The sequence below is a fragment of the Sorex fumeus genome, unplaced genomic scaffold, assembly GCF_029834395.1.
Source record: "Sorex fumeus unplaced genomic scaffold, SorFum_2.1 ptg000009l, whole genome shotgun sequence".
Lineage (NCBI taxonomy): Eukaryota > Metazoa > Chordata > Mammalia > Eulipotyphla > Soricidae > Sorex > Sorex fumeus.
Window position 1 is genome coordinate 17,798,584 of NW_026606066.1, and position 18,296 is coordinate 17,816,879.

The following is an 18,296-nucleotide window of genomic DNA, read 5'->3' on the forward strand; positions in this document are numbered from 1 at the left end:
TGACTGCTTTCAGTGACTGATAAAGGTAGTTGTAACAAAAGTCAGCTATTTCACTAGAAGAGGAACAATGCCAATGGGTCAAGTATACTTTTAGGGGAGGCAGGGAATAGAACATGCACACCTGGTGGTGTCAGGGATCACTTCTTACTCTGCTCAGGGATCACTCCTGGTAGACTCAGGGAACCATATAGGCTACAGGGGACCCAGACTAGGTTGAGTGCAAGGCAAGTACCTACACACTGTAGTATCTCTGGTCTATGGGCCAGTTTTCCTATGGATGTAGATTCCCTGTGGATTTGGTTGAGTCTTTATTAGCCTTCTTTGCGGTTCACCTAGCCCTCCCAAAGCTATTCTCATTTTCCTCATTTGTTGTAATTCTGAACACTGTACACTAAAGTCTACTTTACTATCCTTTTTTTCCCCCCAAGAATTCCAATGAAGAGCTCCCAAGAATCTCTGAGTACTCTTCACCTGCAACAGGCACAGAAGAGTAAGAATGTTTCTTTTTCAGCTCTTTTCTTGCAGTCTTCTAATTTGGAAGTTCAACTTCCAGTCCTCTATTTCCACTAGCATTTCAAACTCCACAAGGCAAAAACTGATGTATAACTGATCTCTTGGGATCATAGCTCAAGACATATTGTGAGGTTTTCTTCCCTTCTGTTTTATAATTTATTTATGGACACTACCATATTGCAATGGAATCAAAACATGGGGAATAATTTTGGTTCCTCACACACCTTGCCCAGAACATTCAGTGTATTATTCATTCTACCTAACAAGGGAAAAACTTAACTCATTTTTCTTGGAATTCATTTCCCTCTAAACAAGGGATGCTGCTGAAATGGTAATGGTGAGATTCTCTTTACTCCCTGAATATATATATTCTAATAGTTTTAATGTCTGCTTGAGCAAACTGATGAACAATGGAAGGAGAGTGCTACAGTGCTACAGTTTTAATGTCCTTATATCTTTGAGTCTATAGACCAAAAGACAAAATTTCTGTGGTTTTATTTTTTCCTAACAACATAAACATAAACTCCCAACTCACAATCATCTACTTATTTTGGAGGACAAAAGATATGCTTTGAGCGAACAATAGCAAATGTCAAGGCTTCACTTGTGATTAAGATTAGTACAACTAGGATGGATAGGAGATAGTATAGGGAGAATTATGGCACTTGCCTTGCATGCAGCCAACCTCTGTTAGATTCTTGGCACTGCATATGATCCCCAAAGCTCTGCCAGGGAGTGAACCCTGAAGAAACAGCCCCAAGTACCATCTATGTGACGCCTCCCCCAGGTCTTTCTTTTCCCCCTAACCACCACCCCCCAAAAAATAATGCAGAGGTCAGAGAGAGATTACAATAAGAAGGGAGTTGTCTTGGATGCAGTCAACCAGAGTTTGTCTCCTGGCACCTTATATGGTCTCCAAATACTGACAAGAGTAATTTCAGAGTGCAGAGTCAAGCAAGGTATGTCACCCACCCCTGACCCCCAGCCAAAAAAAAAAAAAGTTTAGTGCAGTCCACTTGTCAAAACAAAACATTTAAATTTTTATCTCAGTTTAACATAAAACAGTTTCAATTTTATTTTTCTCTTTACCTTTTATATTGGACTAAAGATAAACAAAAGCAAGTTCTAATCAATTTTGTAACACAGAGACTAGAAGATGTGAATATTAAGGTGCTTAAAGACATTGATTTTTAAAGTAGTCAACTCATTGAAAGTTACTGCTGTTCAAGTTGGGAAATTGTGTTGTTAGTTGCAAAGGAGACACTGAAATGTTTGTGAGAGATAAATTGTTGGGAAAGCAGTAGAACATTTCCTGCCCATGTGTGCAGTCTTGAGGATGTGTGACAGCCATGACGAATCCAGCACACAGTACCACGGCACCAAAGGAAAGCATGACACAGGACATAATCTTATCTAAGTGTGTCCTTGGTTCCTCCGACAGCTTCAGATAACATGCTGATGGAATGATAAAAATTAGGGGAGTTGCGCAGAGCACACCCTGGTATTTAAAACAAGAAAAGAGATAATGTTACTGGACAAAGCATTCCTGGTATGGCTTTAAAAAGACTTTTTTTGTTGTTGTTTTTCTTTTTGGGTTACATCCAGTGATGCTCAGAAGTTATTCCTGGCTCTACACTCAGGAATTACTCCTGGCAGTGTTTAAGGGATCATATGGGATGCCAGGGATTGAACCCAGGTTGACCGCATGCAAGGCAAATGCTCTACCCGTTGTACTATCACTCTGGCCCCTAAAAAGACATTTTAAAAATATATTTATCATTGCATACATTAGAAGTTTGACAGGTTCAGTCAAATCAAACAAAGAAAAGAAAAATAATTCTACGAAAGGATAAAGAATGAGTTTTGCTGTCTGATGGTGTAATTACAATAGAGAAGAGAAGATATACAAATATATCAAACTGAAGAAAAAATAATCAGGAAAGAGTACAGGAAATAAAAATGATATGAGAAACTTCTGACTATCTTCAAATTTCCCATTTTCAATTTTTTCCATATTTATTTTATATTCTTATTCTCTTTATCTCAAGTTACTGTGTAGCTACTGTGCTGTTCAAATTTGAGAGGTCTATTTGTCATTAGGTGCAAGTCAGTACTTTAGGGAGCTGTATAAGTCAATTCTGTCTTTCATCTTTTACTTGGGCATGTTTGAAAATCAATTCCTGCCTCTATAAGGAAGGAGAACTATAACCCAAGGGCACTTAATGAAATAGCGTTTCAAAATCCTCTTTCAAGCAAAACTGAACACATTAATTACTTTAGAACATTAACAGCAGAACTAAATGACTATGACTCATTCACCACCCCTACATTAGCTTATGGATATGTCCCACCTGAGGGAGAATGTCAGATTAAAAATTATGAGGAGTAAGTAGTATAGTCTATTATAAAAATATCAGGAACTACAGACCTCAAAGGAAAAAGAACTTTCCCCTTAGAAAGCATAATTTTCACTAGAAAGTGTCTCAAAAATATGGTGAAATTTAATACATTTAAGGTGTTATATTTCTAATCATGTTCAATGTTAACATTACAAATTAAATATAGTATATATTGTCAATAAAACATAAAATAGTAATCGAGTGACAAATGATATTTATTGTTGTTGTTTTGAGACAATACCCAGCAATTCTTTTTTTTTATTATAAAATTACAATTTATTCATTTTTTGGGGGGAGAACAATTTTTCTTTTCTTTTTTATTGAATCACTGTGAGGTACAGTTACAAGGCTTTCATGTTTGAGTGTCAGTCAGACAATGATCAAGCACTCATCCCTTCACCAGTGCACATTTTCCACCACCAGGGTCCCCAGTATCCACTCCGTCCCACCCCTCCCCCTACTTCTATGGCAGACAATCTCCCCCATACTCTCTCTACTGTTGGGTATAATGGCTTGCAATATAGATACTGAGAGGCTATCACGTTTTGTCCTTTATCTACTTCCAGCACACATCTCCCATCCGAATGATTCCTCCAACCATCATTGACTTAGTGATTACTTTTCTATTTCAGCTGCCTTCTCCCCCAGCTCATGAGGCAGGCTTCCAACTATGAAGCAATATTCCTGGACCTTGAGTCTACTGTCCTCACCCAGCAATTATTAACTCTTACTCCTGGTTCTGCATTCAGGGATTACTCCTGGAGTCATTTATAGGACCATATAGGATGCCAGAGATTGAACCTAGGTAAAGTACACGCAAACAAAGTGCCTTACCCGCTGTCCTATCTCACCATGCCCCAGTTTTGAAGCTTTCTGACACATTATTTTGTTTTAATTTCCCCTAGGAAAATCACAGAAATTTTATTTTGTTGCTAGATGATATAAAATAACATTACACTTTCATCATTGTTTGTTTGTTTATTTATTTATTTATGGTTTGGGGTCATACCTGGCAGTGCACAGGCATCACTTCTGACAAGTTTGGTGGGGTGGCGGGTGCTATGGATTGAACCTGGCTTGACTGTGTGCAAGGCAAGGGCCTTACAGGTTGTACTATCTCTTTATCCTCAAAACATGTTTAAAAGTGTTTTTTTCAATATCCCCATTTAGGAAAACTGCTCTTTTATATGAAGGAGGATATTGATAGCACAACAGCAGTAAGAGATTTTAGCACTCTTCTATCAGTGCTGTATAGATCAATGCAGCAAAAACTCAATACGAAAATGCTGGTCTGGAGGGAAAATTATGGCTGAGATGGGCCTAGCAGAAATATATCAGGTACTCCATCCCCCAAAAAAGCTGATTACACATTCTCACTGTGCATGGAACATTTTCCAAGATAGATCACATGCTGGTTCATAAAACATATCCCCATAAAGTCAAGAAGATAGAAATCATATCAATAATCCTCTTAGATTATGACGTTTTGAAAATGGAACTTAACAAACAGAAAAGTGTATGTGTGTGTGTCTGTGTGTGTGTGTGTACGTGCGCATGTGGGGGGACACTTTTAAACATAACTAAATAAAAACCAAGGATTTTCTGAGTGAAAGTGCAAACCATTATGATTATACTCAAAAAAAGGAAGGAAAGAAAGAAGGAAGGATGGAAGAAAAAAAGAAAGAGAGAGAGAAAGAAAGAGAGAGAAAGAAAGAAAGAAAGAGAAAGAAAGAAAGAAAGAAAGAAAGAAGGAGGGAGGGAGGGAGGGAGGGAGGGAGGGAGGGAGGGAAAGGAAGAAGAAAAAGAAGGAAGAAACTTAGTAAGAGAGCAACAAATGACCAAAGAGTTGGTCCACAGAATAGAGCTTACCTGGGGGAGAAATCATGATGCCTGAAACTGACAATGATTTTCTGTTATGGAAAATACTTTAGAGTTTAAGTTTGTGTCTAAAAATAATTGTTGCACTTTGATTCCTGATATACAATTTATGAAAAACAATTTAAAAGTATCAAAATATAAATGCATATGCACATGTATACAATGTATACATATGTAAAGGAGGAAGAGGGGAGAGGAAGGCAGAGGAAGGGGAGAATACAAAGGGGTGGGAGGGAGTAGAGGAGAAAACGGGATTTTTTTTTATAGGAACAAATAAATGAAGTCATGTGGAACCTCAGAGTGTGAAAGTGCTAGTAAGGATGAAAACTGCCACCAGCTGCTACTAAGAAGCTGTCATCAGTCAGCATTTGGGACTTTTCCAAACCTAACTGGCTGGGCAGTGCAAAGCAATAGGTGTTCTGTTTATGTTATAATTCTTACAGTTGAGAACGTAGCAATTAGTGAGAAAACTATAGAGCTGATGTTTGTACTGGAAGAAGTCCAGTTGGGTATCTTACCTAAATAGCTCTTACTTTCTTAATATTTGAAAGCTCAGTCTTGCTAGAAGTAAGTAAAGATCATTAGCAAAATGATAGTGAATTTCCATCTGCTCTATTCCCTATAAATTAGTTGAGCTTATTTGATTCATATAAACTTGTTTGAGACTATGCCACTGGCTCTGGAATAATTTTTAAATTTGTTTGACAGAATATCAATCCCACAACTGTTTATTACAGAGACAATAAAATTAGCCTTATTTATAAAAGCAGAACAACACAATCCTTAGATAATAACATGGATGCCTGGGTATTTTCCATATTGCTGTTGGGAAATAACAGAAGGTGCTGAAGAAGTTTTCTGGGAATACAGGTTGGAAAAGGACCTGAATTTCTGCACCTTAACAGATGCCTTTTAAATGACAGGAGGATATTTAAAACTGGAGGGAAGAAGGCAAATATGTCTTAAGTTTTTATTTTGTAATGAATTTAGACTTATGAAATATACAAAAATCTCTCTAGCTCAGGTCTTAGGCTAGTTGACTTGTGACTTTTCATCCTGATGACTATGTCTCTATGGGGCTCTCATGGGTATATGGCTTGGTTTTTTCCCCTTCTACTATAAGCTGCACACAATGATTGCTGGGTTGGTTACTTTGGCCACAAGCCCCAGCTGCTTGGTCTTTTTTTTTTTTCTTCCCTTTCTTTCTGTTCAGCTTCAAGTAAAAACCCACAGGGCCCAATTATTGCAGATGCTTCTTCTCTCGAACAGCAACATCACTGCCAAGTTGCTGGATTCTTATTACCCATGACAGAGCTTATATTTATTTTATTTGCTTTTAAAGGGAATCTTTAAAAATTGAGAGTACATTTAATTTGGAAAAATGCATTATTGTTTTTATTGCCCTGAAAAATAATGAAATAAGGAGGAATTTCAAAATAGGGCATTTTATTGAATAATATTACCCCAAGGGTTTTTTTCTATATTATTTTAGCTATACTTAGTGACATTTCTTTAATTTTGCAAACTGAAACATGATTCTACTATACCTCTCATCTGGGAAGATTGCTATTTTGTAATAATTTAGAACTAACAATAAACATAATTAATGATTTACTTTAATGATCAGTCATGATAAAACTGTAAGCTAAAGTTATTACTTTAGATTAACAATGTTTTATTTCATTTTATCTCATATCTTGGTATTTATTATGCCAAATTAGACTTAATTGCTTGAATCTAATAATATTAATCTCACTTCCAGATAAACTCAATACATATATTTGTAATTCAAAAATCAATAAAGAAAATAAACATGATTATTTTACATCAAGTCTTATGTTAAGAACTCTCAAGTAGCATAAATATTAAAATGTGGCCTTTTGATTTCAAAAGTTTGTCTTCAAATCTGCCATTTAAAATTAACATGACTGCAGGCTGTTAAACATTCTGTGCATTAGCTTCTTCATCTATAAAATTAATTCAGATAATAAGAAAGATAATATATGAAAAATACTTGGCACAAGTAAATATACATGTTAGCTCACATTGTCATTCTGGAGTGGAACACAACATGCTTTAGTCACTTTTAATATGTTGCATGACCCAGCCTGCACTAGTTGCTGGCAGGAATGATGCTTGATCTAGTTCTATTAGACATGATAAATGCCCACACAAAAGGGAGTTAAGTAAAGACCAGAATATATTATTGTGCATATGAAAAGTCTTGTTAACTGGAAAATATACACTAAGAGAGTCTGAAAGAGAATGAAGATGGTGGATTTTATTAATTCCCTCATAGTGCTTTAAAACCAGTAAAGTCTTGGGTCATTATAACACAATAGACAAGTGAGCAATCTGTTTTTTTAACAAATGTCTGTTATATTTTTCTAAGTATAAGGATTTAGAATCATGTACTAATTAGCGATAGCACAGTGGGTAGGGCGTTTGCCTTGCACGTGGCTGACCTGGGATTGATTCCTCCGTCCCTCTCCAAGAGCCCGGCAAGCTACTGAAAGTATGCCGCCAGCACAGAAGAGCTGGCAAGCTCCCCGTGGCATATTCGATATGCCAAAAACAGTAACAACAAGTCTCACAATGGAGACGTTACTGTTGCTCACTCGAGCAAATTGATGAATGGTGGGAAGACAGTGCTACAGTACAGTACTAATTAAAAAAAAAAACAATCCTCCCATAGTCAATTCATACTTTCACTTAATAACAAATATTTATAAAATATAAATATGTTCATGAAAACTAAAATTTTCTAAATTATAAAATATTCAACACTAAGTACAATTGAGAATATTTTAGTACATTTTAAAAATTATGTTGGCAGGGAGAATTCTCCGGGCTCCATACAGAGCCGATATCACCAGGAAGTCCCAGATGGGGTAGGTGCTGTCTCCCCACCTTCTCCAGATGGAATCTTGGTGACCATGAGCTTCTACAAGCATGGCTCTGGCATGCGGGTACCAGGACTATTTTGCGAAATACACCGGGGGCCGCCCTGGCTTCCAGGCAACCTCTGATTCTCTGATTCTGGAAGTCATGCCCACAACACGCCCCCAGCGCCATCTTACAGCACACAGCAGAGAAGAAGAAAACCGGCTGGAGGGCGCCACAACTCCCGGAGAATTCTCGGGGCCCCATACAGAGCCAATATCACCAGTAGGTCCCAAATGGGGTAAGTGCTGTCTCCCCGCCTTCTCCAGATGGAATCCCTGTGACCATGAGCTTCTACAAGCATGACTCTGACATGTGAGTACCAGGACATTTCCTAATATACAAAGTGATCAATGGAAAGTAAATGATCTAGCATTTGTCCCTGAAAAACAGGCTTGAATGGTGGTAAGAAAATCTGAGCAATCATCTAATCTTTGATAAAGGTGCAAGTAATGTGAAGTGGAGTAAGGAAAGCCTCTTTAATAAATTGTGTTGGCATCACTGGACGGCTACATGCAAAAAAATAGGCTCAGAACTCTGCCTAACACCATGTACAAAAGTAAGATCAAAATGGATTAAAGACCTCAACATCAGACCAGAAACCATAAGGTACATTGAAGATAAAGTTGGCAAAACCCTCCATGACATTGAAGCTAATGGTATCTTCAAAGATGCCACGCCACTGGCCGAGCAAGTGAAAACAGAGATAGATAAATGGGACTATCTTAAACTAAGAAGCTTCTGCACCTCCAAAGAAACAGTGACCAAAATACAAAGACAGTCTACAGAATGGGAAAGGATATTCACCGAATACACATCTGACAAGGGGTTGATATCCAGGATATACAAAATACTGGTTAAACTCCACAAGAAGAAAACATCCAACCCCATCCAAAAATGGGGCAATGAAATGAACAGAAACTTTCTCAAAGAAGAAATCCGAATGGCAAAAAAGCACATGAGAAAATGCTCTACATCATTAATCATCAGGGAGATGCAGATCAAAACCACAATGAGATACCATCTCACACCTCAGAGACTGGCCCACATTCAAAAGAACAAAAGCAACCGATGCTGGCGTGGATGTGGCGAGAAAGGGACACTCCTTCACTGTTGGTGGGAATGTCCACTGGTTCAGCCCTTCTGGAAAACAGTATGGACGATTCTCAAAAAATTAGAAATTGAGCTCCCATTTGACCCAGCAATACCACTCCTGGGAATATATCCCAGAGAGGCAAAAATGTATAGTCGAAGTGACATCTGCACTTGTTTGTTCATTGCAGCACTCTTTACAATAGCCAGAAACTGGAAGAAACCTGAATGCCCAAGAACAGATGACTGGTTAAAGAAACTTTGGTACATCTACACAATGGAGTACTATGTAGCTCTTAGAAAAGATGAAGTCATGAAATTTACATACAAGTGGTACAATATGGAAAGTATCATGCTAAGCGAAATGAGTCAGAAAGAGAGGGATAGACATAGAAAGATTGCATTCATCTGGGGGATATAAAGTAACAAAGTATGAGATTAATACCCAAGAATAGCTGAGATCAGCACCAGGAGGATTACTCCATAACTTAGAGGCCAGCCGGGTATCCTAGAGGAAAGGGCTGTTCAGATAGAGAAGGGAGCACCAAATAAAGGATGTTTGGAGGATCCTCCCAGGAGGGGAGATGCATGTCGAAAGTAGACTATGGACTGAACATGTTTGCCACTCAATGCCTCTTTTGCAGACCACAACACCCAAAAGGAGAGAGAGAACACAGGGGATTGTCCTGCCACAGAGACAGGGGGGATGGGGGGATGGGGGTGGGAGGGATATTATCCATGGTGGTGGAAAATGGGCACTGGTGGAGGGATGGGTATCTGATCATTGTATAATTGAAACCAAAGCACAAAAAAATGTAAATCTACAACTTTAAAAAAAATAAAATAAAATAAAGGGGAAAAAAAAAAAGAAAATCTGAGCAAAATATAATGCCCAACGAAATGCACCTGGACTGTGTATTTAACTATGGTGCTATGCCACCCTGGGAGGTGAAGGGTGTCTGTCCCTGCACCTGTCCCCCATTGCGGTGGCGGCATGGTGGCCTGCATCATTTAGAGCCTAATGAACAGCCAGGTATGAGACTGCACTGACGAGGCACATGAAGCTTCACGGGATGGGGGGGTGGAATCAGCTTTGCTCCCCGCCATGACAATGCTCTGGATTGCTACTCTAAAACACCTCCTCTGGCTTCTGACTGACCATGAACCCACAGGCACACATACCAATCTCAGAACCCAGGGGCTTCTGGCAGTAGTCCCTCTAGGTTTATTACTAAAATATCAGAAATCCAAATTCGCGTGGCCACTATTGTGGCCACACGACATCATATGCTCTTCATGATCAGTAATAGAAAACAAATTATCTAATGATGTTTTTGTAGCAGGTCTGAATGTTGGGGGAAATTCCAAATAACAATGTTGGGTCTTTTGTCATAAAACTGAATGTGATCAACGCAGAGAGAGAGAGAGAGTAAAGTAGAAATCTGCCACATAGACTGGGGGTGGGTGGGAGGGGGGGTATACTGGGGTTCTTGGTGGTGGAAAATGTGCACTGGTGAAAGGATGGGTGTTTGATCATTGTATGATGGACCGAGACTTGAATTGAAAGGCTTTGTGACTGTGATTCAATAAATAAATAAATAAATAAATAAAAATTATGTTGGCAGCTACCAGGAATAGTTAGCAATCAATAGAAATTAATGATAAAATTTACAAATATTCATTATTCCTGAAAAAGAAGTAATATTTGTTTTCTGTTTGTAAACTGTGATTTTCTGTTATTTGTGAAACTGAAAATTCCATGAAATTATGAATCCTTTCTGATTTCCTCCAATCACTGTTTGCAAACTGTGAGGGTATCAGGCACAGAGAGATAGTACTAAAGAACGGTAGGGTGTTTGCCTTGAATGTGCCCGATTTGATCCCCAGCATGCCCATATGGTTCCCTGAGCCAACAAGGAGTGATCCCTGAGTGCAGAACCAGGAATAAGACCTGAGAACTCCCAAGTGTGGGTCCAAAACAAAACAAACAAACAAATAAAAGTTAGGCTACCAAGATATGGTGAAATGACAAATATATTTTCTTTAATACAAAAATCTTACAGTGTCTCAGACATTTCAAAAATGAAACTCAGCTAGAAAATATATATTGATCTCCACAGCACAGCTGAAAGATTACTGTAGCAGTTACCAATAAATCACCAATAATTTACTTTTGGTGAAGTTTAGTTTCTTCGTGTGTTCAACCAATTTACAGTTTGGTATGACAGACAAGCTTATGTGCAGTACAAACTGACATGATTAAATTAGTGTATTCAAATTGCAGTCGTCCATTCCACAGATCAATGTTAGAGCATGAAAAGAGTTTGAAAAGCCTTTAGTCTGAAAAACTGGGAAGTAGATAAAAGTTGCTTTTGACACTTCTTCACTTTTAGAAGATTGGTGGAATAGATGATTCCCCAAGTTCCCTGAGTCTATTTTCTACTTTCCATTTATTCTGCTGGAGGAAACCTGCCCCCACCTCCACCCTCACCCCACCTCCACCAAAGTGTGTTCCTGACTAAATATCCCATTGTCCTTGTCAGAAACTGGAACACACATCTGAGGGAAAGTTACTTGGGCACTGACTAGTACCTCTTAAACTATTCATAAAATCTCAATGGAATGAGTAAAGATATTACCTGTAAAAGTCTGCTCACCTGTGGCACATGAATATGAATGTAAATTGTGTGATTCTGAATAGACATTTTAAGAGAATTATAGAAGGAAGAAGATTAATGATTATTGAGTGGCAGCTCCATTTCTGTTCATATCTCACAGTGGCATCATTATCCTAGTTTCACAAAGTAGAACCAAAGTTGTTGTTCTTGATCTATTCCTCCAATTCCCTATCCTCCCAATTGAATTTGTTGACAAATCCTGACAATATTTTATCAAAAATATCTTTTGGAAGTCCTTCTACTTCTCTTTATATTGATTATATAGCAGCTGTATTTCCATTTTTATTTGTAAAACTCTAACATCCATGAAATTATGAATCCTTTCTCATTTCCTCCCATCATTGTATTTCTGCTGTGAGGAACACAGTATTAATACAAATGTGAGCAATGAATAAACATGTTAGAAATTTCACTAACCCATATGACTGACTTTGTTAAGTCTTGCCAGAAATAAAAATAATAATTATAGGGAATAATAAATATAAGCCAAAAGATGAAAGAAAGAATTAGTATGCCTTACTCAGAAGCCAAAATAGATTGACTGTAGCTGAGTACATTTTGGAAGTAAAACTAACTTTTCCTAAAAGGTATGAGGTTAGTTTTTAATACAAACAGAGTTTATGCTTAGCAAAAATCCAATATGAATTCAGATGTGATAAGGTGACCACATAGATTTGGAAGGAAGGGGAAAAGAGGGAGAGAAGAAGGGAGAAAGAAAGGGAGAAAGAGAAAGAAAGAAAGAGGGAGACAGAGACAGAGACACAGAAATACAGAGCGTTTTTAATGAGTCTCTCTAGAACATTTTTACTCAACAAAGGAAATCCCAGGCTCATTGAATTTATAGTCATCTTAGTAATATCAATGTATTATTGAATATGAAGTAAAACAATGCACTAGGGTTTCTCAATAACACCTCTATAACCATATTGGATCATCATCAGTTGTATAATTTTTTGCTGGCAGAGGTGAGGAGCAGTCTTCTCTTGTCCATTGTGTCATATTAAAAACATCCTTGTTACCCTCTAGATGCCAGTAGCTCTCAACTACCCAGCTGTGACAATAAAAAGTATTATCTTTAGATTGCTAAATATACCCTGAGGGAGGAGGAGCAAAATATCCCTCAAAGACATTTTGAGGGTTAAACAGTAGGTTAAATAGTACTCTAAAACTATTCAGTTTTAGAATGGTCTAGCATCAATCATTATAAATATTTACTCTAATGAACACATTTCATCCCACCATTTGTGTTTTTTTTTTGGGGGGGGATGGAAAGGTCACAGTTTTTTAATGTACTTACATTGAGTTCTAAAACGATTCCTAGGCAGTCGATCAGCAATGACACCACTGTCGCTACAGTAATGATGACAACTGTTATGATCGTGTGGAAAACCAATGAAAGGTTCCCATTGAAAAATACATTAGCAATTACCTGTCAAGTAAACAATATTTAACAAGAGATTCTTAGAGATAGTCAAGACTTAGTAATAGAGTATTTCATGTCATAGAACTTAGGAATATAGAACTACCAGCAAGGCAGTAAACCAAATCTTAGGTCAGCATGAATATTCTATATTTTCCTTATTATTCACATATAGACACATACCATCAATGGCAAGTATTTTTTTACTTATCTACTATGTAGGCAATAGATTATCTTACAGATCCAGAACATGGCATACTAAGGTGTGAATAAATATATTCCTCAAATATCAAAGAGACCTTGGGTAGTAACCTTATCTTCCTCTCTTGAGTATAACAAGGTCACTACTAAAACAAACTACACATTCTATTTAGATTATCTGAATGACCTCTAAGGAAGGAGTTCCTTTTGTAATAATGGATGTGTAATATCCTTTCCAAACAGGAAATTAATTTTATATAATGCAATTTGATACAATTCAGGTCTTGCCTTTCCTCTCCAAGAAAACAAAAGAATAACTGATCATTTTCCACTGATACTCAGTCTAGGAAATCAAACAGCAGTTATCTGTTTAATGTATCCCATGCTGTAATATAATTTTCAAAGCGAAAATGCCTGAATATAGGACATAATTTCTATGCTCAGGTATTAACATCCCAATTAGAGAGATCCAGCTAATATAATGAAACAAATGGAGGTAAACTCATAACAAAATTGAAAGATAACATTAAATTTTGTATTAGAAGCAGTTTCTATCTAGATCTTCTATCTAACACCATCTAGATCTTGGTTCCCTAATTAGTTTTATAGTATTTCTGATATTTTATTGTATAATTTTTGCTTGATATGACTTCAAACATAGATGCAATATAGGCCAGGTTGAAACAACAATATGAAAAGGGGCAGAGAGAGATGATAATAATAGATATCTAAGAAGACATGGATGAGGTCAACTGAACTGGGACGTGACTGTGCAAAAACAACAATAGGACCGAGCTGGAAAGGGTAGGAGATGATCAGGTGTTGGAGACATTAACAAAGTCACTCTTTCCAAGCTGTGATCAGCAACATTCTCCACAGACTGGGTCCTGCCTCACTCTACCAACAATTTAATGGCAATACAAGACATTTTATCATTTATGGTTTTCACTTAAGATTAATAAAACTTTAGTATTTTTCTGACTTTTGTCTTACAAATTTTAGTTTTGGGGGTTGGGAAGATAGTTTGAAGTGCTAGAGTACATTTTTTGCATGTGTGAGACCCTGAGTTCAATTGTTGGTATTGCATATTCCTATCTGCAGCACTGCTAGGCTTAGCTCTGGTGATCGCTAAGTACTTTGGGGAATGGTTCCCGGGTCCAGGAGCATGACTGGGAAAGTTTTCCCCAAATTCACTTTTCTGAATATCTTTAGGATGTGATTTTTTTATATATGTATATATTTTATATATTTTTATATGCATATATATGCTCCTGTGCATATGTATGTACACACAGATACATTCACATATGCATGTGAAAAATCTAATGAGTGATACTTATTAGGGATAGTGGGCTATTTTTGGCATCTTTCTAAGTGGTTGGAAATATTACCTATGAACAGCTGTGGATTTGATTGTGTTTATGGCAACTGTAACATGCACAGTGCATTATGCTAATATAGTGCATGTGTGTGTGTAGGTGGGTATTTAAGAGAAGAAAAAGAAAGAAAGAGAACTGATAAGGTATGCACTTGAAGTTTCTCTGCTTAGTATCTGCTACATGACAGAGATCTTGATTTAACTCTGTCTTCCTGCTGTAGCTGCTAGAACGGAAACACACATTATGAGTACTGAACACATAACATATGCAGATGGAATGACTCAGATTGTCCACAAGCAGTTCACCAGAAACCACATGAGAATGTACCATCTGTTATTACTAATCGAGAGATCAGATTTGGACCGAACATACCCGGCAAAAGTTGAAATAATGCCATTTCCTCAATCCAACAATAGCAGAAATTTTAAAGGCTCTTATATTTAAACAACAACAACAGCAACTAAAAACACCACTTATGTGAAGTAAACCTCAGTTCAGTCTACTTGGAGAACTAGACAGTGGGTTATATATTTGTAAGTAAAGACAAGTGTTTACTGTGAAGGACACATATAGGGCTGATGCCACGTTCCTTCAAGTTCCTTATCCCTAGAATTGACATAAGGTAAGCCCTGGTCAGCTTGGAGAAGCCTGCCAATTAGTTACCTAGAGTTTTTAAAACTCTGTAGGCCTTCACATCACACATTAGACCTATTCACACAGCACTGTGGGTAAACAGCCTCTAGGAATATATCCTAAGAAAGACTAAGCCCATTCAGAGTGGTTCCTAAAAGAACCACTGTGGAGCAGTATCATGTTTTCAACTGGTACGTGGATGTTAATGCTCTGTATAAGGGATTCCTAACCACCCCAATTAAACACAAAAGGAATTCTCTTTCAGCTAAGCATCTTTCAAAAATTCAGCAAGACTATGCATAGAACATAAATTGGGTTGACTTTATAAAGGAACTAGAAACAATATCTTATTTATGATTGTATATAAATATGCTTTATACATAATATGAATGATACATATCAATAAAAAATCCTTAAAATGAAGTCTTGTTTTTGCATGAAAAATAAGATTTCTGAAATGTTCTTTTTTGGGAGTGAGGGGGATTTGGATCACACCTGGCTATGCTCAGGGTATACCCCTTTTTCTGTGCTCAGGAAATGCTCCTGATGGGGTTCAAGAGATCACCTGCAGTGCTGGGGATTGAACCTGAGCTAGCTATGTGAAATGAAATGCCAGTGCCTTTCCTGCCATACTCTTTTTCTGGCACTTTTAAAAAATATCTTATAAAAATATATATTAACTTTTTGAAAAGAGTATTGCTAGGGAGATAGCACAAAGGACTGGAGCATGCTTTACAGGTGGGATACCTGTGTTTGATCCTCAATACTGCTGGTCCCTCTAACACCACCTGCAGTGATCTCCAAGCACTATGCTAAGAGTAGCCCCTGAGTACCACCAGGAGTGGACAAAGACACAAAACAAAACAAGACTAAATGTAATCAAAATCTGTTCTACAATGCCTTTAATGCATATTCACTTATAAACTATTTTAGTAAAGAAATAATTTTCTAAAATACTTTTGAAAACTTAGGGCTGGAGCAATAGCACAGCGGTAGGGCGTTTGCCTTGCACGCAGCCAATATGGCCGACTCGAGTTCGATTCCTCCACCCCTCTCGGAGAGCCCGGCAAGCTACCGAGAGTATCTCGCCCGCACGGCAAAGCCTAGCAAGGTCCCCGTGACGTATTCGATATGCCAGACACAGTAACAACAAAGTCTCCAATGGAGACGTTACTGGGCCCACTCGAGCAAATCGATGAACAACGGGAGGGCCTTTACTTTACTTTACTTTACTTTACTTTTGAAAACTTAGTACTTTTATTTATTTGCAAAAAATGTTTTATAGGCACTTATTTTGGCTCTATTAAAGGATGCTATTCATTGTGTAATGGAGTTGTGTAAATATTTATACTCATGCAAAAATATACTAAATTACCAAGCATTTTAAAATCTGACTTTCGAAAAACTGTCTTGGAAACATTTAAATTTATCTTTAAGGTCAGTGACAAAAAAATGTTAAAAAGTATATTGTTTTCTGTGTGCTTATGAGTTTGCATAACTGAATTCTTTACAAATTTTCATCAGAGACCATCTATATAAAGTGTTGCAAAGGAATTGTGCTTACCTCTCTAGTCACAAAGCATTCGATTGGGTATGTTAAAATGATAGTGACTCCATAACAAAACCTTCCAAATGTTACCAGGTCATCATTTCTGCAATAATTTTCAAATAAGTCTCCTAGGTAATAATATGAAACATATTTTTTAAAAGACATTGAAGATTTGAGATACACATTTAATAAATGAGATTACTCATTACATAAGTGAAACCATATAGACTTAATTTAATGACTAGAACAGATTGCCTATCTAAATAGGCCTTTACAATCAGTGGCTCCTTGATTATTTGTTGATAGTTCATTTTCCACTTGATTAATTCATTACTAAATACTTTTTCTTTTTGTTGATTTGGTAGATCAGTCTTAAATTTGCAGCAATTTTTGAAAAGTACTTTCTCCATTGTTTTCTTACACTAGAATCAACTCCCTAAATCCTGGTGCCTGGATTTTAATTTCTGGTCTTTGTTTCTGCTAAATGACTTCATTTTTTAAAAGTCTCATAAAATAAACAAATTTCCTTTTGAAATGCTATTCTTAGCTGAAGTACAATTATGAAGGGAAAAGTAGACCAATACATCTGGGGAGCTGAATTTCCTGTATATCATGCTATGGAGTTTAATCACAAATTCAGGGCCACCACAAGAAATTCCAAACATGAATTATCTTTCATGGCATCCAGTGAATCTGAGTTTAAAATGGCTAGTTAAAAATATATATAAAAATACATTTACTTTTCTCAGAAAGAGCATTAAATTTAATTGGTCCTAAAGTAAACAACAGATCACATACTCCTTGAAGCAATTCTTATTAAGAGATGATGTTTTCTCAGACACCAATGCCTAAATTTAGGCATTTAATGAGAGCAAAGAAGTTACGTCAAAAAAAAAAAAAAAAACAAAGAATGTTCTCATGGGCCTGGGAGATATGCAGGGAATAAGGGAATAAGAAACTTGGTTTGCATGTGTCTGACCTGGTACCTGGTTCAGTCCCTGGCACTGCATATGGTTCCCTGAGCTTTGCCTGAAGTAAATCCCTGAGCAAAAGCCAGGAGTAATTCCTGAATGTCACTGGGTGTGGCCACCTCTCCCTAAATGCGATCCAAAAAGTTCCCCAATGTCAAAACAGGCATACTTTTGCTGGTTTATTTCCTAAACATTACTTACTTGTATTTCAATTTTGAAGGTCATTTGTCAATCAGACTAAATAGAAAATTAGATTTGTTCTTTTTTTGCATTTGGGGGCCTTAGCTCCTGTACTCTTTCTCTGGCTCCTGAATTGAAAGTTAGATAAGAGTCTCACATTATATAATGCTGTTTAGGGAAAAAAAAAACTAATATCACATTTCTATACAGTTTTCAATGAAATTTTTATTCAAAAGCCAAATGACTTATCTTTCTCTGGAATTGCTTTAAGTGTTTCCTCTACCTTCCCCAATCAATGAGGAATGTTCATTAGGTTTTAGTGTTTCTTTGGGAGCTAAAGGAGTTTCAACCATAAAGAAGTAGAGGCAAAAACTGGTATCAAGGTTGAATGAAAAGTTTCTAGCACGCTGTGAAAGTAAAAGGAGTGAAGCTCCCAGTGAACCAATCTCCACTAAAACAC

The 18,296-nt window shown here is 37.1% G+C and overlaps 1 protein-coding gene across 1 annotated transcript in view; it reads right to left on the bottom strand.

Moving 5' to 3' along the window:
- Positions 1-1,590: 1,590 nt before the first annotated feature.
- Positions 1,591-18,296, bottom strand: part of SLC38A11 (solute carrier family 38 member 11) — a 68,785-nt gene continuing 52,079 nt past the window's right edge. Inside the window, exons 10-12 of the mRNA XM_056110372.1 lie at positions 16,701-16,813; positions 12,801-12,932; positions 1,591-2,011 (exon numbers count right to left, since the gene is read on the bottom strand). Of these exons, the coding sequence (XP_055966347.1) occupies positions 1,718-2,011; positions 12,801-12,932; positions 16,701-16,813 (539 nt within the window). The 3' untranslated portion in view covers positions 1,591-1,717. The remainder of the gene's footprint in view (positions 2,012-12,800; positions 12,933-16,700; positions 16,814-18,296) is intronic.